This window comes from Talpa europaea (genome assembly GCF_964194135.1).
Source record: "Talpa europaea genome assembly, chromosome: 9".
Lineage (NCBI taxonomy): Eukaryota > Metazoa > Chordata > Mammalia > Eulipotyphla > Talpidae > Talpa > Talpa europaea.
In genome coordinates, this window is record NC_140076.1 from 4,304,163 (window position 1) to 4,328,453 (window position 24,291).

The window sequence follows — 24,291 nt, forward strand, 5'->3', positions numbered from 1 at the left end:
TGAGTTTCATTTTGTTCACTTGAGTCATGAAGAAGCTTCACTGGTGTTCCCGAGCTCCCCTGTGTGGTTGGCGTCAACTCTCATCGGCTATGTCGAAGTCGAAACAGATGATTTAGTCAAAAGTGCAGTGATTCCTATTCCAGAAGCTCGTCCGAACTTCTCAGTGGTGGCATTTAGCAGCAGGCTCCTATTTAACATTCACAGGAAAAGCTGAACTTTTCAAGGTTTTATCTAATAGGAAAGTTAAAAATCAGGTTGCTGAATTTTCACTAATTGGGTATGAGAATTCTTTGGAAATAATTTTCACTTATACCTTCTTGAATTAATAAATCTGATGTTGACCTCCTATCATTTACTTCTCTGCTTGCTTCTGCAACAGGGCATGGAGCGCCAACAGGGAAGACTTCCTCCTCAAAGGGGCTTGAGCTTCCTCCTCAAAGGGGCTTGCTGGATTTTGAAATGGGAAATAACATTGTTTGAGCCATTCGTGGAGAAATCCCACAATTTATTTCTGCAAGCTTAGTAATGGGGTTTTGTTGTTTTAAAATATATATACACAACTATTTAAAAGACACATATGAAAAACTTTCAGACCCTTCTTGCTTCCCCAGTGTGTGCCAACCCGTATGCAGGGTGTTATGTTTGCTTGCTCATTTAAATTGATCTTTGACCACCTGGTGAGGCTCGTGGGCTTCCCCAGCCTGTGTGAGAGCTTGGGTGTGTTAGTAAATTGCCCGGTAGCAGGTCTGGGTTGCTGGCTGAGTGAATGAATGCAAGATAGAGGGGAACCCCAGCCCTTGGGGTATCTGACCCTGAAGTCAACGTCCTGTATCCAGTTCACTTGAGGGTGTGGGTCCCCAGTGCTGCCCCAGTCACAGTGCGCTCAAGCCAGGATGCCCTGGATGGCGTCGATGGGGGCCACCTTTGTCCACGCAGATCACAGCCTTGCCTTTGTGGGCAAGACCCTGAAGCGTCCTTGGAAAGAGACTGGTACTTACACACAGAGACCCGTGGTGGAGGGACGCGTCCCTGCCCTTCCTGTGTGTGCTCCAGGCTGGTGACAGCAGCAGGGCCAAAGGAGCAGCCTTCCCACTTCCCAGAAAGAGGAGCTGCCAGCGCAGATTCTAATCACCCCGCCCGCTCCTTCCCTCTCTGTTCCCATGAGGGGACCAGGGTGTCACAGATTAACCAGCAACAGCAAACAAAGGCGACACTGGCAGCCAAATGACCCGCCACTGTCTCAGCCTGTGAGAACTCTACCTTTGACCAACACCACTGGAATGCTGGTGGAGCCCCCAAACAGCTGCGCAGTTGCCTACAGATGTTCCCAGCTGACCTCTCCTGTGGAAGTCATTTCAAGAACGGCGGCGCCACCACTTCTCTCTGTCTCTGCACCTCGGTGCTCCTGACAGCACCAGGCTGGGACAGATGTCCAGGGTCACAGGCCCTGGAGCCCCCGTGGGGGCCTGGGGAAGGATAGTCCATTTTCAGTGGAAAACAAGTGGCCGTTCATGACAATGGCTGTGCTTTGGCTCCAGGTTTGCTGCCCCTTCCTGGTAAGACACCAGGGCGGATTCCATGAAACAGACAAAAAGTAGCATTTTTAAAAGGTGCAATCTGGAAAAGATCAAACTCTTCCAACTAAGCCTACCAAATAAGTCTCTAGATAAACTTACGGCATGAATCCTTCATCCCTCTTCGAAATACGGAGTATGATTTCAAAAAAGCAATTTAACGCAGGGCAACCATCTGGCAACAGGTGGTTCTTCCCCTCTAAGTCCACCCCCAAGGCAGCCAGTTCGGTGCTAATCAGATCCCCCACTTCCCGCAGCCACTTACCACAGGGTCTATGCACCCAAACAAACCCGGGTGCAGCCAAGGGACCGTGCACGTTGCCAGGAGCCGACACCCCCGCCTCCCACGGGCAGGCAGGTGCCCTCCCTTCCCAGGTGTGGCTACGCCGTCCCTTACCCGACCTCCCCGTCGGTGGACGTTCCTGTTTCTACACATTTTTTAAATCATTGGAGCGGCTCAGTGGCAGGAGCTTCAGGAGCTGCAACCTGCAGCACAACGCGTGGCGCCCGCGGGGGCGGGGCCGGCGGGGGCGGGGCTCGCGGGAGCGCGGGGCGAGGCGCGCGCCGCTCCCACCGCCGGCCGCTGGGGGGCGCGCGGCGACGGCGCCGCGGCTTCCGCCCGCGCCCCGCCCCGGGCTCGCCCCGCGCCCCGATTGGCCGGGCGGCGGCGCGCGCCGAGTCAGGGGGCGGGGCCCGCCCGGCTACAAAGCGCCGAAGGTCACGGCGCCAGAGGCGCGCGCCCCGCGTCCCGCCCGCCCGCCGCGCCATGGAGGGGGTGAGCGCGCTGCTGGCGCACGGCCCCGCCGCCGGCCTGGCCGGGGGCCTGGGGGTCACGGCGTGCGCCGCGGCCGGCGCGCTGCTCTACCGGATCGCGCGGAGGTGAGTGCGCGGCCCGCGCGGCCCGGCCCCGCCCCGGCCCGGCCCGCCCGGCCCGCCCGGCCCGCGAGCCCACGCGGGCCCCGCGCGCCCCGGCGCGGCCGGGCGGGGGCCGGGGGTGCGGGGGCGGCGCGGCGGGGCGGCGGGCCCCGCCCGGATCAGCGCCCGGGCCGCAGCGGCCCCGCGCCCGCGCGCCCCACACCCGCCGCCGCGTCGGGCGGGAGGCGCCCCGCGACCCCCCTGGGCCGGCCCCGGCGCAGCCCCGGCCGCTCCGCCTCGTCGCGGTCGCTGCCCGGCGCCCCGGAGAGGCCGAGGCACAAAGGGCCCGCGGGCGGGAATGTGTCCCCCGCGGGTGACACTGGCTGTGAGCTGGGCCGTCGGGGGGCCGAGCGGCGGCACCTGGGCCCGGACCCCGGAGCGGGCGCTGAGAGCCGCCCGGGCCAGCCCGCGCGCCCCGGGGAGACGTCGCGTGCGGGCCCCGCGCGCCCGCCCCGCGGGGCTTCCGAGGGCTCGAGGGCTCGTCTCGCCCAGACCCCTCCGCCAGGGCGGTGAGAACCAGCAGGGCCGGGGGTGCGCGCTGCCGGGAGGGGAAGCCGCTGGCGGCCAGGGGCCCCTCTGGGACGTGCACTGGGCAGTCGGCGTGGGCTGAGGCTGCTCTAGGTCACCCCCACCTGGATGGCCTGAGTCTCAGGCTTGAGGGAGGAGAGAGGTGGGCGGGGCGTCAGGTGTGGGCAGAACACTCCCTGGCGGTGAGGAGGGGCCGCCAGGAGGGGCGCGGGGATGGGGCAGTGCCCTGCTCAGAGGGGTCTCGCCTGCGCCAGGTTCCTGTCCATCTTATGCAAGGTAGAGGGACTTGCGGACCAGCCGCTTCAGACTGGCCATTTATGCTCCTGGTGATTTGCTCAGATTCCCGGGGCAGGTCGGCAGCAGAGCTGGGGCCTCCGAGGTAACCCCAGGTGGGGAATGTTTGCCCAGACCCGGCCTGGACCAGGGCCTTGGCCCCAGGCTTTGCAGCCCCGTTTAGAGGGCTGGACTCACCTGGGTTTGCGCCCGGGTCTTGCGCTGCGGCTGTGCTCAGGGGTCCCGGCTCCCCTCCTGGACCACACCTTCCCTGGCCCGAGAGGGATGGGGCCAGGTGCCCAGGAGGGTGCACGGGGAGCCTGGCGGGAGGCTGGCAGGCAGCGCGACAGCAGAGCTGTGGGACCTGTTGGTTGGACTGAGAAGGACCAGCCAGGCCCGACACTGAAGCCCCTGGAGAGCTGGTTTCGTCTGGGCAAGATGAGCGGCAGAGCCGACCCCATAGGAGTGTGCTGCGACAGTGAGGGGTCTGCCTTGGCCCCACGTGGGTGTTGGAGGACCCTTGCAAGGGCAGGCAAGGAGCTTTGTTTTAGGAAGGCGACTTGGCCCGCTGGTGTTTGTGGGCGAGGCGCGGAGGGTGCAGAGGGACGAGGCACCTTCTCTACAGCCTGCCGCCTCCCGAGCCTTGGGCTTCCCGCCCGTGCCGTCCTGACCAGATCACTGTTAAGATCCGGTGCTGATGGAGCCTGCACCCCCCTCTACAGAGGAAGAAGGCTTGGAGATGGGGGTCCTCCTGCACACTCCCTCCCACCCTTGGGCTCCCAGCTCCACCTCGCGTTCTTGGTCCCACTTGGCCAGGGCTGTCTGTGCCATCTCCAGGGAAGCCCAAGTCCCACCTCCCCAGTCTCCCCTGTCTGGGCAGCTGTGCGGCTTCGTGGGCCTGCTCCCCCAGACTCCACTGCCCCCCTTCCGCCAGGACCTGCCTTCTGTCAGCACATTGCTACTCACGGCCTGGGGCCTCCGGGCACCCCAGGTGCATTGTCCATGCTCTGGACTTTGGAGGCCAGGAGGAGAACTGCCCCTCCGCCCCAGTCAGAGGTGGGCCTGTCCTGCATCCAGAGTCCGTTCTACTGGGCTGCGCTGGCTGTGGGGACAAGGCTCCCTAGATATTCACAGGCCCCCTGCCCAGCACCCCATGTGTTTGAATGCCATCTGCTCCTCAGCCCCGCTGATGGCAACCCTGTCCATCCTCAGGGTGAGCCCGGGGCTCACCGTGGGCCTCTCCCCGTGGGCCTGTCACCAGCTGCCCCAGGAGGCTGTGCTGCTTGTCCTTGTGTCCAGCACTCGGCCGGCACCCCCGCTGTGGCAGTAAGAGCAGGGCCGTCCCGGTGGGCTCGGAGGCGTCTGGTGGTGCTGGCAGGGCCACTGTGCACGTGAGTGTTTCGAGAGGAGACCCTCGGGTCCTGGGGCATGTTTTGGTGTCCCCAGCACTGCAGCCCAGCAGGCTCCTGGAACTGTCCCTGTTGTGTGGGAAGAAAAGAGTCTCCGGGGGGGCTGGCAAGGACTCCCTCTCCTGTGAGGCTGCCCAGTGAGCCTAACTCTGGGCCCCTGAGGGAACCTGAGTTTCAGTGACCAGATCCCCGGGGCTCAGGGGCACAGGCCAGGTGGGCGGCTGACACCAGTCTCCCCCAGACTTGGACTGGGCACACCCCAGGTGCCTGGCTCTGGCAGGGGAGCCTTGGAGCGGTGGGCTCATCCTGGCGCTGGGCCCCACCCCACCTGGGGAGCGGTGAGATGTCGGGGCACGGTGTCGTGTTAGCCGCGCATCTGGGTTCAGGGCTGGGGGCCACGCTCTCAAGAAGGCCTGTGCTCCTTTTTCTCCGTGTGTGGTGGGCGTGTGGAGAGCGGGGGCAGCCCGACACTGCCCCGTCGGAGGGATGTCCTGCTGTCACCACACACCCTCTGGCTCCTACCAGAGCTTTGTCCCAAACCCTCACCGGGTGGGGCTCTTGGCTCAGAAGGGGCCTCTCCCTGGGCAAAAAAGGGCTCTGGGCTAAACCAGAACTGGCCTGGAGTGGATCGGCACAGGCGCTCTCGCCGGGTGGGTGCGCACCAGAGCCCAGGCCTGAGGTAGGGACCATCCAAGCTGGGGAGTCAGGGCAGTCACTTGGCTGTCATGGGCCTGCGGGCCCTGCAGGGCTTGCCCCAAAGCAGCCGTGGAGGTGCCCCCTTCCGTGGTGGGTGGGCTCATCCTGGCACTGGGCCCCACCCCACCTGGGGAACGGTGAGATGGGTGGCAGCTCCTGTGGCCTGGGAGAGGACACCTCCACTCCCGCCACCCTCACCTCGCGTGGGGGCTGCCAAGGGCCGGCAGTGATGGGGGCTGGAGCTGCTGGCCCAGGAACAGGCCTGATCCCACCTCCCTTCCGCCACAAGCCTCACGGCTCCATTTCCTTAGCAACCAGCCTGAGAGGGAGTGGAAATGACTTCCCGGGAGGGCGGGGCTGCGGGCTGGGCTCAGTCCCCCCATTGGTCCCGGGGGCGGCCTCTTTCTCTCTCTCCTGGGGCGGGGAGCCAGCCCTCTGCCTGGCTTCCCTGCAGAAGCCCAGTGGGTCTGGGGGTGAGGGGGCTGAGGGCCCTCCGGGAGGATGGAGGGATAGAGGGTGGAGGTCCACGGCCTGCGTGACGGCCCACCAGGGCCCGCCCCCGCGCACAATTACAAAGAAGCCTGCAAAGCAGGGACAAAATAGCATGCCCAGGATTGCGGGGCTGGCATCTGGGCAGAGCCGCTGCGGGGACCCCCCACCACTGCCCTCGCGGGAAGCCCTAGGAGGCCGCCCCAGAGCCGGGCTCAGCTCCCTGAATCCTCTGTTTGATCCTGGAGGGGCCTGTCCAGAGCAGGGGTGGTCACCTGCCACTACGCCAGCAGGGGACGGACTCCCCAGAGGCCACACCGGTGACCTCAGTGCTGGGCTGGCAGGTCTTTATTGTCCGCAAGAGGCTTTGCCTGGTGTGGTGTTGCTGCTCCCGCTGGGCGGTCCAGGTGGACCCTGGGGCCCGTTGGCCAGGCCTCCCCCCTGCCCTTCCCCAAACTGTCTGATCCAGGCCAGGCCTGTGGCGCACTCCCACCCTATCACTCCCACCTGAGATCAGGGTGGGGGCGGGGGAGGGGGGTTTGGCCCCAGTTGACAGGTGGCCAGGCTGAAGCATGGAGGGGCCAGGCCAGGATGTGTCCAGAGTGTCGGGAGCAGGAGCTCCGTGGACAGGCCCGGCCGCCTTCCAGGCCCCTGACGAGCAGGGACGGGGTTGGGGCAGAACTGGCCCTTTGCCACGCAGAGCGCATTAGTGTCCTGTGCCCTTGGGTCCTCGTCGCACAGGTGCCTTGGGTGCTGAGTGCTAGCTAGCACTTTGTGGGTGTGGCTGAGGCTGGCTGCGGCTCTGCTTCTCAGACCTCCACAGACAGTGGGGCTTTGTGTGGTGTGACTGTCCACTGCAGCGTGCACCCGGGCGGCACCCCCACAGCTGGAGCTAGCCTCTGGGGGGCCTGACCCCAGGCTCAAGCAGCTGTTACCCTCCGCCCTCACTTTCCAGACTGCTGGGTGGAGGGGGTTGTTGGGCAGTTGCCGCCCCCACCACCACCCCCACCCCTCCACACCCAGAGAGGAGAGCTGCGGGGCCAGAGCACAGATTCCCCTGTGCCTGGGCCAGGATTAGCCCGCAGACCCCACCTGTCACCGCTTGTGTGGCCAGCCCGCCCTCATCCCTCCTCGGGGGTGGCCCTCTGAGCAGCTGTCTCTGCTCCCCGCCTCTCGGCCCTTGAGCTCCAGGGAACTTTTCTTCTGTGAAGCACAGGAGGCTGCTAGCGTCTGGATCCTCCCTGGGGAGCTCCGTTTCCGCAGCCTGGGAACAGCCCAGGTCTGCAGAGAGGGCCCGGTTGACCACGGCCCCTGTGGGCCACATGGCTGTGCTCCAAGACACAAGGGGCTGGTGGTCCGGGGTCCTCGGGTGGACGCACTGGGGCCGAGGGATCTGGTGAGTGTCCGGCTGCCCCTGGCAGCTTTGTCTCGGGGCCGAGGAGAAGCCCTGGCAGGCGTGGCCTCTGTACTCGGCCCTCCCCATGGACGCACAATGTCCACTCAAGGTCCTCTTTCTTTTCGCTTCCTTCTCCGGTGAGCCTGTGTCCCCCTCCCTGCTTCCCGCACCCTTTCCTGTCCCCTAGCGGCGGGGGCCTCCCGCTGACCCCGCTCTGTCTTCACCCCAGGATGAAGCCGACACACACCCTCGTCAACTGCTGGTTCTGCAACCAGGACACGGTCGTGCCCTACGGGAACCGCAACTGCTGGGACTGCCCCCACTGTGAGCAGTACAACGGCTTCCAGGAGGTGCGCGGCCCCGTCCTACCTGCTGTCCCAGTACCGTAGGCCAGGCCCTCACCCCGGCCCTCACCCCAGCTTGGTGGGGGAGGCAATAGGCCCCTTGGGGACTGAGGCATGTGGTTTCCCAAGTCCTGAGATTGGCAGACTGTGGTCCGGTGCCAGGTCTCTGCTCTGCTCTGGCGGTGGCCACAGGCTTTCTGCTCAGGCCAGAGGAGGGCATCTTGGGCTTTACAGGCCGTGAGTCTCTATCATGCCCGTCAGCCCCACGCCCGTGACAATATGTGTGTGAGTGTGCATGGCCAGGCCCAGGAACCTGGCAGCCCTGCCCCAGGCCGGGATGTGCAGGCCTGGTGCCCTGGCCCGGTGGTTCTGGGGCCCAACTCCAGAAGCTGGTGGGGGGGGGCACGTGAGGCAGGGTCCGGGGTGCTCTCAGCTTCTTGTCTGTCAGTGGTCCACGTGGGATTTCTTTGGGAGAAAGAATGGGGGCGTTCAGATTCATCCCCACTTCCTGGAGTGGGGTGGGGTCAGCAGGGGAGGTTCTCACCCACTGGGATAGGGCTCCCCACTGACTCGCCTCCCCCACAGAATGGCGACTACAACAAGCCGATCCCCGCCCAGTACTTGGAGCACCTGAACCATGTCGTGAGCAGCACGCCCGGCCCCAGCGCCCCTGCGCAGCCGCAACAATGGGTGAGCAGCCAGGTGCTGCTGTGTCGCCGCTGCAGCCACCACCAGACCACCAAGATCAAGCAGCTGGCCGCCTTCACGCCGCGTGATGAGGTGAGGGCTGGGGTTCAGGCATGTACCCCCAACCCTGCAGTGGCTTTTCAGTCCTGAGCACCGGAGGACACCTCCAGCCCGACCCCACATTGCCCACACTCAGGGCATCCCCCCGTCTCGTGATCTTACTATCTCGGTTCCAAGCCTGGAACGTCGTGAAAAGCCCAGAGGGGTCCATAGGCAGGTGAGTAGGGCTCCCAAGTTCCAGCTGGGGGCCTGTTGGACCCTGCCACTGTCCCTCAGAGTCAGCCTTGCCCGCTGGCTGGCCCGGCGGCTTGCTCTCTGGCTTGGCGAGGAGGCTCCTGGCCACTGAGAGGTCTGACTTCAGCCGCCGCCACCTGGGCCCTCCTCGGAGCTGGGAGCCTCGTGGTCTCGCTAGGCCAGGTTTCCTGACCTCCGGAGGTGGTCCCAGCCGAGACCCAGGGGTGCTGGCTTTCCCAAGGTCCAGGCTGGGAAGAGGGAGAGACGGGGAATATGCGGAGAGAAGACTAAACAACTGGGGCGGCTTTTCTGGTGCATTTGGCCCCAATAAGAGAACATGGAGGTGATAACCCTCAGGCCTCTGCCGGCTGCAGTGCTTGCTGGGAAGGAAAGGGAAAGAGGCATTGCTGCCTCTGGCTTGAGCTTCTAGACTGTTTCTAAAGCCCAAAGGACCTTTCAGCTCGCTCTAAGTCTCAGCCTGGGCCCTCTAGGAATTTTTAGGCCCCTGGACTTATGGGAGGGGCAGGCCCTGTCCCTGGCTTGTCTGGCTGGCCCAGACTAGGTACATCAGCTCAGAGCCACCCTGTCAGGTGGGTCACCCTCTCCTGGAGTTCTTGAGGCCCAGGGCCTGAGTGTGTCCTGTCAGCTGTGGGCCCTGCGTTTCCCAGGCTTGGGCAGCCCTGACCTGGCAGCCCACACCCTGTGCTCAACGGCCATTTGTCCTGTCAGGCAGGGAATGATGCAGGCTCGGAGTGGGGATCACCTGCCATGGTCTCCCTGCCTGTCAGTGGACCTGGGGCTGCCACGGTTGCTGCCCTAGGACCCTGAGCCACTGCCCTCGCTCTACAGGGCAGGTACGACGAGGAGGTCGAGGTATACCGGCACCACCTGGAGCAGATGTACAAGCTGTGCCGGCCGTGCCAGGCGGCCGTCGAGTACTACATCAAGCACCAGAACCGCCAGCTGCGCGCCCTGCTGCTCAGCCACCAGTTCAAGCGCCGGGAGGCGGACCAGACCCACGTGCAGGTGTGAGGGGGGTCCGTGGGGCACCAGGTGACCACTACCCTCGAGTGTGTGCAGGAGGCCCCTATATGGGGATGGAGGGCAGCTCTCCAGAGTTGAGACGCTTTCCGGTACCACAGCCACGCTCCCACCTTGCCCCGGGGCCCCAAGGCCCCAGGAGAGTATCCTCAAATACCCGGCCTCCAGCCCGTTGGGGATCTGCACTGCCTGTGTGTCGGGCGCTTTCCTGACCCCCTGTTGCTTGAGGGGCCCTCCGTGGCCGGTCCAGTCAGGGCCCCCAGGTGACCTGGCGTGGTTGTCTGGCTGGGGCCTTCTGCCTAAAGCCACCGTTAGTTTTGGTTTTGGTTTTTTTTTTTTAAGATTTATTTATTTATACAAGCACTGGGTACAGCCAGAAGCGCGGGAGGGTGAGAGAATTCACCAGAGCCAGAACGGGGAACAGAACAGGCAGACTGACGAAATACACTGCTGAGGGGAGCAGCGGGCACGGCAGGAGAGGTCTGTCACTCCATGTGGGACCCTCGCCGGGGGCCGGGGATCGAACCGGTGCTGCAGAGGCTGCGGGCAGCTTCGCAGCCCAGCATCATCCGCTGCGCCACCGGGGGAGGCCCGCCACTGTTAGTTTTTATCACTGTAGTCACTGAAATCTCCTGGCTGAAAATATCTGAGAGGCAAATGGATTTAAACATGAGCGTCTCCCCCCAGGGAAGTCCCCCGCCATCCCCACGGGACTCCTGCTTCGAGTTTCCCATCTACAGCCTCCCTCCTCCCCCATAGCCCCCCCCCCCCAACTTTGCCCCTCACCACTGCCTCCTAAGACCAGCTTCTTATGTAAATACGTAAACCTGTGTATTTACACAGTTCCGTAAGAATCACAAAGGAAACTTTACGTGAAAAACTTGACAAAACAAAAATTTGACTTCAAGTGTGAGGCCGCGTAACATGGAAAGGATTTCACCTGGCGATGCGGTGGGAGGGTCGCTCTCTGCCTGCGCGGGGCTGGCGGGGTGAGGGCCCTGCCAGGAGAGGGGCTGTGGACTCTGCAGAGAGCCTGGACCTGCCAAGGAGACAGGAGCCGTGGCGCTGGGGGCGGAGGTGGGGGAGGCCTGCCCAGAGTAGGCGCCAGGAGCGGCCGTCAGCGGCTCTGTCCACCTCGCTGACCAGTCTCTTCCCCCCTCAGAGCTTCTGCTCGTCGGCAGTGAAGTCTCCGGTCCAGGTCATCGTGCTCCGGGCCCTCGCCTTCCTGGCCTGCGCCTTCCTGCTGGCTACCACGCTGTATGGTGCCAGCAACCCCTTCACCCCGGGCGCAGCCACCCTGCCCCCAGACCTGCCCCCCAGGAGTAACGGCTCCACTGCTTCCGACAACACCACCAGCCCAGGGACTGAGGGCTGGCGGCAGCTGCTGGGCCTGCTGCCCGAACACGCCGCCGAGAAGCTGCGCATGGCCTGGGCCTTTGGGCAGAGCCACCAGACAGGCCTCGTGGCGCTGGGCCTGCTCACCTGCCTGCTGGCCATGCTGCTGGCCGGTCGCCTCAGGTGCGTGCGGGGTGGGCAGCTCGGCCGGGCGTGGGCCCTGGGCTCCTGATCCTGCTTCTCAGGAGTCGGGGGGGGAGAGGAAAGCAGATGACCTGCCTGGAGGCGCAGAAGCAGCAGCCAACCCGCCGCTGACCCTGCTGCGTCTGGGCCCAGGTCACCTCTGTCCCCTGCCAAGTCCTTCCCTGAGCCTCGTAGACCCCACCCGAGTGGTGTCCCCCTTGCCTCTCAGTGACCCTGCGGGGGACCCTCAGCCCCACCGTACAGGCAGGACGTGAGGCTGGACTTGCCCTCGGTCGGCTCGGGGTGGCTGGAGGAGACGGAAAGTGGAAGAAGGTGGGGGGGGGCTGGTCCAACTCGCGGGCCTCATGCACCCCGCTCTCCCCACAGGCTCCGGAGGATCGACGCCTTCTCCACCGGCCTGTGGGCCCTGCTGCTGGGGCTGCACCTGGCTGAGCAGTACCTGCAGGCTGCCTCACCCAGCTGGCTGGACACGCTCAAGTTCAGCATCACGTCCCTGTGCTGCCTGGTGGGCTTCACGGCAGCCGTGGCCACGAGGAAGGCGACGGGCCCGAGGAGGTTCCGGCCCCGAAGGTCAGAGTAGCAGCAGTGACTGTGGGGGGAGGACAGGTGGACAGACAGGCCCAAGCTTTGCCCCCAAGCAGGACCCTTTCTCTCTGCGTCTTTCCTAACCTGCTTCACACCCACCCAACCTAGAACCCTGGTCCTGGTCCAGCCCTTCTCTTTCCCCAAGGAGTCAGGCCTGCCCCGCCCCTTCCTTTCTAGACCCCACACGAGCCCCTGATCTGGCCGCTCCCGTTGCCACCAGCCAGCTGGCCAAAGACCCCTTCACGGCCTAGGAGCCCCTGCACGGGTGGCTCCCCGCTGCCTGCTTCCAGCCTGTGGCTTCCCGTGGCAGCTCCAGGCACCCCACCCTGGCCCCAACCTTCTCCTCTGACGCCGCTGGGTGAGGGTCCCGCCTGTGGTCTGCTTCCCTCACCTGGCGCACCTCTGATTCCTGGCACAGGGACTAGTGTCAATGGCCTCAGACTGGGCCTGACCCCTGGGGCTGCTTGGCGTGAGCTGTCGCGGGTGAGCAGGGCCAGGGCGCGCCCCTCACTGTGTCCCTACACCACCTCTCTGCTCTCTTTGGTCCTGCTCTTGGCTGGGCTGTCCCTACCCAGGCCGGTGGACCCAGAAGGAGGCAGCGTGTCCCCCCGGGGCCACTGCTCTGATGAGCCCCTGTTACCCCTCCCCCCAGGAATTGGGCACAGGCTGGCCTTGATCCTGAGTCTGTGGGCAAAGATCCTCCCCCAGTGGAAAGGAGAAAACGCGCTCCTCCCGGGGTCAGCAAGGTCTTTACGAGCTAGGCTGTGGGTTTCACCCCGGTGGTGGCAGGGCGAGCTTCTGAATAGTGTTTCCTTTATTCATCTATTTTGGGGGTACTGTGGCCAGACAACGTGGGCAGGCCTGCACTGCTGCTCTCCTGTGAGGCCCCTGGCTCCCCATTGAAGAAGCACGACCACCTCCTGTGCCTGGTCCTCCACTGGTCCCGCAGGACTGGGGCTCCTGCTTCTTGGACGGCACTGCCTTTGCTGGCGTTGCACCCCCTCCACGCCTGGGATGTCCCCAGTTTCCTATTCTTGCCTCCCCCAACCCCACAATGCTTGGGAGAGGCTCCGATTGCCCAGGGGTAGTGTAGGGTCCGGCCCAAGGCGCACACAGGTCCAGAATGACCTCAGGTTATTTGTCACTTTGTCCCTCTCTGGTCAGTCCTGTCACTGCTCTGCCCCCAGCATCCCCCCATGGGGGGTGTGGAGACTCCTGCCTCCCACTCCTGCCTCCCACAGCCCCAGAGCCCTTGGGCCCAGCCTTGTTCTCCCGAGTCAGTGGGGCCTCAGCTTTGCAGCCACCTCCCATGACTGCCACTGGGGCAGAGCTGGTGTGGCTGGTGTGGCCACGTCCTGGCACACACAGGCTGCTCACCATCTGCGAGGTCCCAGCCAGGCCCTGCTGTTCCCAGCCTCAGTTTACCCATGTGGGATGACTGGTGGTCCCTCCCAGGCCTCAGGTGCTGCCCTGAGGTGCTGTTCACAGGCAGAGGAAGTTCTCAGCCTGGGGGTCACTCCAGGCCCATAGCAGGAGAGTGACTGGGGTGTCCCCTCCCTGGCATTTTCTACCCCTGGAGTGTGAGTGTGCCTCACACTTCTCCTCACAGGCCCCATGTCCTGCTCTTATCACTGAGCCCAGGGGAGCAGGTGTCTGAGGAGGTCTTGCTTGGCAGGGGCCCCACAAACAGGCAGGGAGCAGGTGGGGGTGCCCCACAGGTCGGGTCACCCCCCCTCAAAGTGTTTTGGCTCAGGAGCCAGACTAGCTACGTGGCCACAAACCAGCCCCCCTCGCTGGGCTCGTCCTGTCCCACAGAGCGGGGTGCTGGGCGGGGAGGCAGGCCCGCAGCCCTCTCTTGGCCCAGCCTGCGGGGCTGGGGGGAGGCGGCACCCAGCCCTTGAGCCCTGAGTCTCCTTTTCTCAAAACTGACAGCGTGATGCTAATTACCTCTCGGCATCGAGCAGCAGGACATCTGTGTGTGTGTGTGCGTGTGTGTGTAAGTTAAATTATTTATAATAAGCGGAACCAGCTCTCCTGGCCAGGAGTCCCTGCCCAGCAGAGATCTCCAGCCCTCTGGTGGGTTGGGAAGACACCCCCCAAGATGAGCCTGGTCAGGGGGACGCTCCCCGCCTTTTTAGAGTCTCATGACTTTTTAAATTGCCCTCTGGTCCCTTAAAGTTTTGTTACTTGGAGCCCATTCCAGCACCTGCTGACGTCACGGCCCTCGCCAGGACCGCCACCCCCTAGGGCTGGGAAAACTTGAGCCCTCGGGTGGAGGGACCGCCCCGACGGGGAGGTGCACTCCGGGTGTCCCCGTGCTCTGGGCCACACCAGGCCAAGCAGGCGCCTCCAGTAACGTGCCCGGAGCAAGCCGCCCCAACGCCTGCCCGCCCGGAGGAGCCGCGTCCTCAGGCTGGCCGAGCGTCTCCGCCCCGGCCGTGTGGTAGAACGTGGACAACTGTCTAGCCCGTCTCGCTGTCGCCACACCTGCCGTAGACGGCGTGGTTTCCATTCTGTATTTTCAATAAATGCCCCCGGGCCCTGCTCTTGCCGGTGGGCGCCAGGTACCGAGTCTTTTTTGGTTTTTCTTTCACGTTCCTTCAGAGGCTTCTGGGCTGGGCTGGGCTGGGCCAGGGGTGGGCGCCCCAGGAGTCAGGCCGGGAGCTGGAACTGCCCGGCACCCCTCACCCACTGTGCCGGGTCTCAATAAAGCGTCCATCTCTCCAGTGGGGCATCGCACAGCCCCTCCACCCCGGAGCCCGAGTCCCACAGTGGCCTCCTCACTAGCGTGGGGGCCGATCTCCAGCCCAGGCGGTTTGAGGGTGCCCAGCCATCGGTGGGCGGGGGGCTCACCAAAGGAAGCTCTGTGGGGCTGGGCAGTGATTGCTCCTTTCACAGGAGAGACGTCCACACGGGACTGTCTTCTGCAGGGCCGCCAGGGGGAGCAGTCCTGGGAAGATGCAGCTTCTCCTTCTGGAGCTGACCAGCTCAGCCTCGGCCCAGCTGACTGCCCAGAACCCGCACTGCAGGGCCCCTCTCCTCTCGCCCCTTTTTGGGGTGGCCTGTGGCAGGGCACAGGGAGTCCAGTGAGGGTCCTGCGGCCCATGCCTGCTCCTGTGGCAGCTGCTCATGATGGCGGGGGTGCGGGCCCAGCCCACATGGCTCCCCGCAGGGTCAGCCAGTTGCACAGAGCACCAAGTGCCCCCCCCACCCCTGCGGTGCCTAAAGTGCCCCCACCTCAGGCCATCCCCCTGGCCCAGACCCTGTCCTGTGGAGCGGGGCCCAACCCTGTGATGACACGCTCACATTTTCTGTCTAGAGGGGAGCCCTCCCAGATGTGTTGGGTCAAGGGGGAGGTGGTGTCTGGCATGGGCAGGACAGGTGGGCACTAGGCCAGGCCCTCCCGCAGTTTGTCTTGGCGAGCTGCCTTGATTTCCCCATGTTCCCCAAACACTGGGCCCGGCCTGCCGTTCCGGCACCCAGTTCTGTGGAAGTCTTGAAAGGTGACACGATTCTCCAGGAAGGGAACAGCTGACCCCATGCTTTCCTCATAAAACTCGTTTTAAGCGAAGGGGGAGGTGTCGCTGGCCAGCAGTCCCCGGCGTGGGCGGTGCGTGACGGGCACGGGTCCTGCGCCCCCTCCCCCGGCTCTGCTGCAGGGCCCGAGCCAGCCTGCCCGTCGCCTGCGCGTCCACGGGCACTTTGTCCCTGGGGACCGAGGTAAGGCTGGGCCCGCGGCCCCGTCAGAGGGCGACTAATGTATTAACCGCCTCTGCCCCTCCTGTAATTGGTTGCCTTAATCCGAAGCATGGTTGACGTTCTGGCTTGGGGCCCCTGGGGCCTGTGGCGAGACCTGTGCCAATCTCGAGTTAAAGAGACACTGTCACCTTCAGTCTTTTGGGCAGCCTTGCAGTCGTTGGGTGTGCCTGGAGAGCCTCTTCCTGGGGACCCCGGATGTGTTGGGACCCCCACAGTGGCCCCGCCACCCCCCCCCCCACTCTACAAGGCCCTTGCGAGGAGTGTCCAGTGTGCCACAGGAGAGCGACCACGAGACTCTCAGAGTCAGGCCCTGGGGAGCAGGGGCTCCCCAGCTTGGCCAGCTGTTTGGGAGGCCAGCCAAGGCCGTTCGCTGTCAGTGCCCTCCCGGCGCGAGCTGGCATTGTGCTTCAAGGTGGCGCAGGGTTGGCGTGAGGTCGGCGAGGGCGACAGTGTCACTTTATCCCGGGACTCCTAGTGGACCTAGTTTGCCGTGAGCCTGAAGGGTCAGAATGGGCACGTGGGGAGGGGCGGGTCACGCCGACACCTCCCAGCCACCTGCTCCTAATGGCGTGAATGTGATGAAACGGCTTTTCTGCTTCAACTAACACACGCCCCCTCTGGGACCCCAACTCGGGCACCGTGGCGGGGACCTCTGGGCACAGCTCCGCAGAGCCCGGGCTCACCCTCTCCCCCGTGCTGCGGATCTTGCAGGTGCTTCCCCGGAGACTCCACCGGCCTTTTCCCCATCGGCCCCAGCCTGGCCAGCCCCTGCCCGAGTGTCCCTGGCTCCTCGCCGCCTCTGTTCGTCCCCACCCCTCCTGGCTTCCTGCCATTCGCCAACCCGCAGCTGTTCCGGTCTCCCCGCCGGGCCTCGCCTTCCTCGCTGCCAGGCCGCCTCAGCCGGGCCCTCTCGCTGGGCACCATGCCCTCTCTCACTCGTGCAGGTAAGAGGCACAGGTGGGGCTGGCGGGCGAGGGGTGAGCGCTCCCGCGGTGGAGACGGCAGGGCCAGGTCCAAGTCCTGCTCTGGGCCGGAGAGCAGCATTTGAGCTGGTGGTGGAGGGTTTGAGGCCTTCAGTATGATCGAAAATGTGATTGTCCCAAGACTCCAGAAGCTTCCGTGCAACCAGGCATGAACTGTGGTAGGGAGTGGGGGAAGGGGACAGCTGCTCCTGCCCTCCTGGAGCTCCTGGCAGATGAGTGGCAGCTGAGGCCTGACCCCCGGCCCTGGGGGCAGACGGGCCTTCTCCTGGCTCTTCAGTAGCAGCAGCTAGAGCAGAGGGACCCCGGAGGGCCCAGCAGCTTGGACCTTCCCCCAAAAGGGAGGCTGGAGCTCCAGGCCTTCAGCGTGGGGGTGGGGCACCTCTAGGATCTTTGCAGAGATGGGGGGGCCTGGTACAAGACTGCAGGGGGAGGGCTGCTTTTTTCTTTGTTCTTTAAGAAATGAAATGAAGTGGTTAATTAATTATCCTGCAAGGCAGAGACTTGACCTCCCAGGGGAGCCCTCCCTCCCTCCTGTTCCCTGCAAGGCAGGTGCAGGATTGCAAGCCCCAGAGCCCAAGCCCCTCCTCCTGGAGGAGTCCTGGCTGGGCTGACTGAGCTGACCGGGAGCGGAGGCCTCAGTCTTTGCTCAGCTGTAAGCGGGGCTGGTGACGCTCTTCATGGGGTGTTGTGAGAACCATATTCAGGGGACTGAAGTGCCAGAACCTCTGGTCAGCTGGGAGCAGCCAAGTGGACCCCAGCCCTGGTCCTGGGGTACACTCTGGTGCCCTCACCCTCTCTGCTGGGGGAGCCTTGGGCCATCCGCAGTGGGGCCTGCATACATGGCCACTGTTCCTGTTATGGGATGGGAGGTGCCTGCAACACCCCAGACTCCTGCCAGGGGTTAAAGGGCAGGTCACTCCACTGGCCCCCAGAGCTGATGGTTTGCCCACAGCAGAGCTGTCTTCCACCTTCTGTGTCGATGCCCTGGGCACCGACACTCCAGAGGACTGTGCACACTGACCGGTGATGGCCGAGTGAGGGGCCTTTTGTCTTAAGGGCCTTGGGAGCAGCCCGGGCTGTGGGGCGGGGCCTCCCACCCACGCGGCCTGCACGCCCTCAGGACAGTGCTGCTGTGGGCTCGGGCTGGCCCCGCAGTGGGGTGGGATTGCAGAGCCTCCCCTGCGGTCCCTTGGCCTGGGGTTTAGCAGGCCCAGGTGCTGTGCCAGGCCCCAACGCCATGTGCTCTCCACCCCACCCCACCTTCCACCCCGCTGCAGGCCTGTCCTGCCTCCCTGCAGCTCCCACCCTGCCCGCAGACACGTTCTTGGAAGCACCCCTGCTGTACATGGGCCCTGTGGCCACCCCGACCCAGCCGTGTGGCCCCGGGTCTGTCTCAGCCTGGCTGGGGGAGGTGTGGTGTGCCCTCAGAGCCCTGCCCAGTGGAGCAGCCACCTCACAGGACATGTGCCGCCCCCACCGGCGTGGCCCCGGGCCTCTGGGGGACAGGACATGTGAGGCGGAGTCCCGGCCCTGGGTGCACTTGCTTTGGGAAAAGCGGCGTGTCAGCGCTCCTTGCAGCCCTGCCAGCTAGTCAGCCACTGGGGTTGGGGGTGGCGGGGACCACAACGGAACAAGTGCCAGCGTCTCGCGTGTGCCTGCTGTGGGGCGCAGTGTCAGTCTGCAGGTGGGACTGTGCCCCCGAGCAACCCAGGTAGTAGTTTGGGGAGTCACTTGAAAACCTGTGTTCCCTGAAAGCAAAGGTTGGGTTTCAGCCATGGGGTTGGGAGTTGGGGGCACAGAGGGGAACCGTCTTCCTGCCAGGCTGACAGCTTGCGTCCCCTCTTCTCCAGACTCAGGGTATCTGTTCAGTGGGAGCCGCCCCCCGTCCCGGGTGTCTCGATCTGGGGAGGTTCTTGTTTCAGGTAAGGAGCCGGCAGGGCGGGGAGTGGGGGTGGGTGGGCTTCCAGAACCTCGGGGGATCACTGCAGAGTGGTCGGGGTCATCTTCCGGGTGCGCTGGTTCTAAGTTCAAGTCCCAGCCTTGGGCCCGTAGCAGGCACCCCTGCGTCTCAGCTGCTCTGCTAGGAAGTGGGCACAGGGGCCACCAGGATGCAGTGGTGGGGCACCAGGTCCCTCCCTGGCAGAGACCTCGGGCTCCTGCCATCTCGAGGCTGGGGTCAGCTGACCTTTAGCTGCAAGGATTTGTTCTTGGGGCTGGCTCTTGGCTGAGGGAACCTGCAGGGACTGGGGGAGAAGTCAGGGCCGAGGGGACGTGGCTGAGGCTCATGATCTTCTCCTGTCCTCGGGGTGGGGGGGTGGGGGGGTGCAAGCCCCTCCTTGGTTCCCACGGGAACTCCCTGCACCCCCCACGCCGCCCTCCCTCCTTGCTGGTGGATAGAGGAGCAGCGCTGTCAGCGTCGCAGTCTCGATGGCAGACGCCCCGCGGTTATACTCCTGACTGTCGGGGTCTCCTGCCCCTCTCACCCTCCAGATTACTTCTCTCTGCTAGCGGGGAGCTGCCCCGCCTCCCCGCTCCCATCCCCGGCGCCCTCCGTGGCCGGCTCGGTGGCCTCCAGCTCCGGCTCCCTGCGCCACCGGCGGCCCCTCATCAGCCCTGCGCGGCTCAACCTGCAGGGGCAGAAGCTGCTGCTCTTCCCGGCATCGCCCGTCGAGCCCCCCAACACCCCCAGCAGCTCAGACGAACACTCGCCCCACAGCGGCAGCCTCTTCACCATCGAGCCGCCCCAGGACGTGAAGCGTGCCGTGGGTAGGTTCTCCCGGATGTGGGGCCCGGCAGGCCTGCAGGACCCCCTTGGCGGCCTCTCTGTGGCCACCCGGCCTGGCTGCTGGTGACCGTGAACCCCGGGACAGGCCTCTGTTGGCGTTTCATCTCCTGCAGCTGACCTCCCCGCCAGCTCACACAATGGTGGGCTCCAAAGCGTTGTTTCACTTTTAAATTGGGCCCCAGCCTGTAAGATCTAGAACTTCTATGAAACCTGGACTTCTGTGTCCCCCAATAACAGAGGATGTGCCACATGGGGTGCGGTTCCAGCCCAGCCCCACACGTGTCAGCCAGCTCCCATCGCACAGCTCCGCGTCCCGGGGATGGGCAGGGCTGGCTGGCTACATCCCGGGGCTGGAGGGGCGCCCCGTGTCCGCCCTGGGGGCACGCCGCGAGCACACGCTGGGGGGTTTCTCTCCGCAGACACGAGGTCCGTGCCGGAGCGAGGCAGCGCCTGCAGCACCCGCTCCATCAAGAGGGAGGATGACTCTTCCCGGTCCTCCACCTGCGCGGTGGACACCACCACCAGAGGCTGCGCGGAGGAGGCCAGCGCCTGGAGAGGTTGGCACCCCGTGGTGGGGGGACAGCGGGCATCCGTAGCCACCGCCACCCCTGGGTGGGTGCACAGCACCCAGCTCTGAGCTGCAGCGTCTGCTGCCTTGGCCGCGTGTCAGGAGGCTCTGGTACAGGATGCCTGCCCCGTCGCGGAGGGGTCCCGGGCGCTACGGCCTGTGCTCAGGGCCCGTGCTGGGGTCTGCCCTGGGTCCTGGGTTCAAATCCCAGCTCCTCCTCTCCTGTGCAGCTGTTCTGGGTGTGAGATGGGATCCTGGTTCTGTGTAAAGTCCCGCTGGTCCTGAGCATCGGTGGGCAGCACCCGGCAGGGGGAGGGTCGGGGCGTGTGTGTGTTTGTGTGTGTGTGTGTGTGTGGATGACAAGGAGGCGACCAGCGTACTGACCGTTCTGAGCTGAGTCAGAGCGAGCGCTGCCCCCAGTCAGGTGGGGCCTGTGGGCAACCAAAGTGCCGTCACAGCCCCCACCGTCAGGCTCAAGCGTGTGGCATCCTAGCCCAGTGCCTGAGGTGGCATGGCCTCAGGGAGGGTGATCAGTGCGGGGCATGGAGGACGGCAGCTGCTGCCCCCCACAGGTCCCTCTGACCTCTGACCGGCTCTCTCAGGTCGTTTTCAGCCCTCCCTGGTCCGAGGCCTCCTGGCCGTGAGCCTGGCTGCCAACGCGCTCTTCACTTCGGCCTACCTGTACCAGAGTCTGCGCTGACCAGCTCCAGCGCCCCGAGAGTCGGGGGGGTGCGCCCAGGTGCATGCTGCTTCTACCACTGCCGCCTCAGAGCCCTCGAGGCCCTCGTCCTTGCCGGATCGAGTCCAGTTCTCAGGCCGTCTCCTCCTCACCTGCGGACTGCGGGCTGGGGCCACACTCCGCCCACCATCTCCTGCGCTGACGTGGGTTGTGTGTTTGGTGCTGACACTGATCCCGAAGCCAGGGGTCTCCCAGGGGCTGCATGGCCCTGGGGTGCCATCCCTGCCCCCATGCCTTGGGCTATGCCCACATCTTCGTACTGTACTGCTCTGTCCATTGGGGCTACCCAGAGCCCCCGAGCCGAGGTGGGGTGCAGTCCCTGTGTCTCCCGGTCTTGACCCTGCCCTTGGGAGAATAACCCTTCCACGGGCCTGTGGGCTGGTGGGTGCCCAGGGCTCCTTGGAGTGCCTGGGTCTCAGGGGCCCGCTTGGACCTTTGGGACCCGTGTAAGCATCTGCCTTCCTGCCTGCATGCACCCATTTTCCTGCCTTCCTAGGCAGTACCCTGTTACCCTGCGAACACTTGCCAGGACCCCCCCAGTTCCAGGCCCACGCTTCCTGGCCCCTCCATCACACTCTGCCCACAGGGGCCTTGCTGACCCTCGCCCACCTTGTGCTGTCGATGACCAGCGGGTGGGGGGCAGGCAGCCTGCAGGTCTGAGGAGCCTGGCTCCCCGCCCCTGCCCCACCATGCACCGAGCCCCTTTCACCCACGAAAACCCCACTTCCTCCCTTGCGTTCTCACATCAGGTAGGCCCAGCACAGCCTGCGTCCACAGCCACCCGTCTGGCTGTCCCCACCCGGCTCCCCCTGCACCACCTGCCTGACGTGCACAAGCTCCCCCGCTGCCCGCCCTGGGGCTGGGGTGCCTCCTGCCCCCCGAGAGGAGAAGGGGGACCTCAGTCTGCACAGGAGCCTCCCATGCTGTGCACGCCAGAACCCCGTCCCCGCTGTCCTGGTCGGCACGCAGGCAGGGAAGTGTGCGTGTGTGCGTGCGTGCGTGCGTGCGTCTCTGTGTTGGTGCCGCCGTGGGAGGTGAATTCTGAGGTGTGTCGGGGGAGGGTCACAAGGGCAGGCAAGGTCTTCACTCTGTCATTCAGGGATAAAGTTTAATTTTATTTTTCTACACATTTTTGCAGGTCAGGCATTTTGCTAAACAGCAGGATGCCCCCCGATCTCCCTGCCAGGGAGGTTTAGTTTTTTTAAGCTTTGGGTGCTTTTTTAGTAATTTTTTTTACCATGGGGGGCCCCCCCTCCGCTCTGACTGCCCCTCCCTCCTCCTCACTCCTGTCCTAAGAGCTACTGTTTCCTGCCCCGCCCGCCCCAACCTTGGGGGACCGGGGCTCCAGGGGCCACACCAGGACTCTGCGTCCAAATGCCAGAGACGGTTCCAGCTCGGGGACCACGCCTCTCAGCCCCCCTTTTGTCTAGTGGACGCGTGCGTCGAGATTTTTAATTTTATTTTTGCCTGACAAATCCAAGCTCTGGTCCCCAGACGCCCTCCCTGGCCCCGGCACGTGCCCGCGCTGGGCGGGCCTGGCCTCTCCCACCCAGGACCAGCACCCCAGCACCCCTGGGGCAGGGGGCGGAGGGAGGTTACTTATGTTCTCCCTCAAACAAAAACAAAAACAAAAAAAAAAACCTTATTTTTCTTTACAAAAGCAAAAAAAGGAAAGAAAGTACCAACCTTTGAACTACACCTCCGCTGTCTTGTGTTCCTTTCCTGCGCTCGGGCAGCGCGGGCCTGAGGGGCCCTCACGGGTGGAGTGGACGCTGCATGGCCTTCGCGTGGCTTCTCTGTGGGCTGTGGGGGGGGGCTGGGGCTCAGAGCGAGCGGTGGTGGCGGGTGCAGGGCAGGGACGGAGGCTTGGGCAGCCTGGGCTGGGTGTGGCGGCCTGTGAGCAGAGCAAGGAGGGTGTGGTGGAGGCAGGAGGCGCGTGGGGGCAGGTGTCGGTCGGGCTGTCTCTTCAGAAAGCAGCATTATTTGTGGCAGCTGAGGTCCGGCGAAAGGCCTGGCTCTAGAATTGTGGCCCTCGGCGTGGCAGGAACTGGAGGGGATGGCGGGAAGTGAAGTCAGAACAACAAATACTGGGCGAATTCACACGTGGAGAAGTTTAGTGAACGCTGACAACCAACCGGTTACCAGAGGGTGGGGGTGAGAAGGAGCAGAGGGGCTGCAAGCGATGGTGGGGGGTGCTTGCTTTTCTCACCTCAAAGAAAAGCCTGTCCCTGCAGCGGCCCCAAGCTGGCTCCAGCCCCATCCAGCCGAGGAGGCCTGGCCCCAGGGGCGCCGGGGAAGCCCTGGGAGGAGAGGCGCTGGCCCCCGGCTGCACAAGGGCCTCATGGCACCAGCTCCAATAAATGTGAGTGCCCCTGTGCCAGCACCTACGAGAGGATGGGCGGGGGGTGGTGGCCCCGACTCGGGGCAAGGGACCCAAGGGAGTCGCACCCCATGAGTCTCTCCCGAAGATCCCATGAGGTGCGTGCCCAGGTGCGCTCGCCGCATCCTGTGGGTGAAGAACCTGCAAGTCCACAGAAGCCCCTGGGAGGCCTGACCCAGGACGCGCAGCCTGCCCCGCAGACCCTGGAAGGCCCCACCCACTGCCTCAGGAGGGATTTCCTTCCCCGGTGGGCCGGCACGATCTTTCTGACGGCACCTCTGTTGTCTCCGTATGAAAGGGAGAGGGGTGTTGCAGAAAACCCAGAAGCCCAAATGAGCAAAAGAAAATGCCCGAAATCCCACAACTCTATGCAGGACCTGCTGTCCTTCCTGAAGTGTTGACATCTGCGACGTAACGCACGTGGCGCACATCGCACCTTCCACTTCCCACCCGTGCACATCTCCCCGGTGAGTGCGTGCCCCCCCCCCACACCAGCCGCCTTCCTGTGTGCATGTCCAGGCCTTGCCTCCCCTGGCTGCGCTGAGGCCCAGGGGTCCCCTGCTGCTGTATCTGGGGCAACAGTAAACACCTGTGTGTGATTATGTCAGGCTTTTGTTAGGGTGACGTTGGGTAAATCAGACTCTGGAAGGTTCGTCAAGATTCCAAAGGTTTTTACATGCGCTGCCTGACTATATTCTAGAAAGTGGTCTAGTGGTTTTATTTTTTAAACTCCTGAACCGACTTGCCGGGTGAGCAGACAGCTTCGCTGGCACAGGGGGATGGTGGTCTGAAGATTGGGGTCCTCCGGTGACGGCCGCAAAGAGACGGTTTTCAGCCTGGACTTGAGAGAGGAATCAGGGAGGGAGAAGAGGTCGGCGGGTGCCCACCACCCCACATCAGCAGAGGAGCTGTTTTCCTGTGCTGCGCTCCACCTGCCTTTAAGTCAGAGGAAGGTTGGGGCCTCGCCAAGCTGGGCAGCCCAGAGAGCAAGGGCTGTGCGTTCTGATGACCTCTAGGCCTGTCAGAGGTGATCAGAGGGGGGCTGGTCCCCTACTTAGGGGATACAAGGCATTTGGAGTGGCTCACCCTGTAAAGGCTTTTTGTGGTAGCAACTCCTGACATTTTGCTACCGGGTGTAGAGGTGGGGAAATCTGTCCTCAGCCCCTAAAGAGCCGGGGTGCAGCCAGCTGGGCTTTGGGGTCAGTGTGGGGTTGTATGCAGCCCCATTTACTCAGTAAGAGTGAGCTGGCTCGCAGCGAAAGCAGGAGGGGCCAGGACACCACAGCACCTTCCCTCCATCACCAGCC

The 24,291-nt window shown here is 64.2% G+C and overlaps 1 protein-coding gene across 3 annotated transcripts; it reads left to right on the plus strand.

The window, feature by feature from the left end:
* Positions 1–2,340: 2,340 nt before the first annotated feature.
* TMEM201 (transmembrane protein 201) lies at positions 2,341–20,565 on the plus strand (the record flags this gene model as incomplete). 3 transcript variants are annotated; one of them, XM_084243847.1, is made up of 11 exons in its annotated part: positions 2,341–2,453; positions 7,468–7,630; positions 8,210–8,404; positions 9,455–9,631; positions 10,809–11,164; positions 11,552–11,755; positions 16,241–16,473; positions 18,363–18,434; positions 19,003–19,278; positions 19,717–19,865; positions 20,479–20,565. In XM_084243847.1, the coding sequence occupies 11 exons, from the start codon at positions 2,341–2,343 to the stop codon at positions 20,563–20,565; spliced, it is 2,025 nt and encodes a 674-aa protein (XP_084099973.1). The 3 variants fall into 3 exon arrangements, with proteins under 3 accessions (XP_084099973.1, XP_084099975.1, XP_084099974.1); XM_084243849.1 differs by having other exon boundaries at positions 7,510–7,630; XM_084243848.1 differs by having other exon boundaries at positions 7,510–7,630; positions 19,717–19,854; positions 20,468–20,565.
* Positions 20,566–24,291: the final 3,726 nt, after the last annotated feature.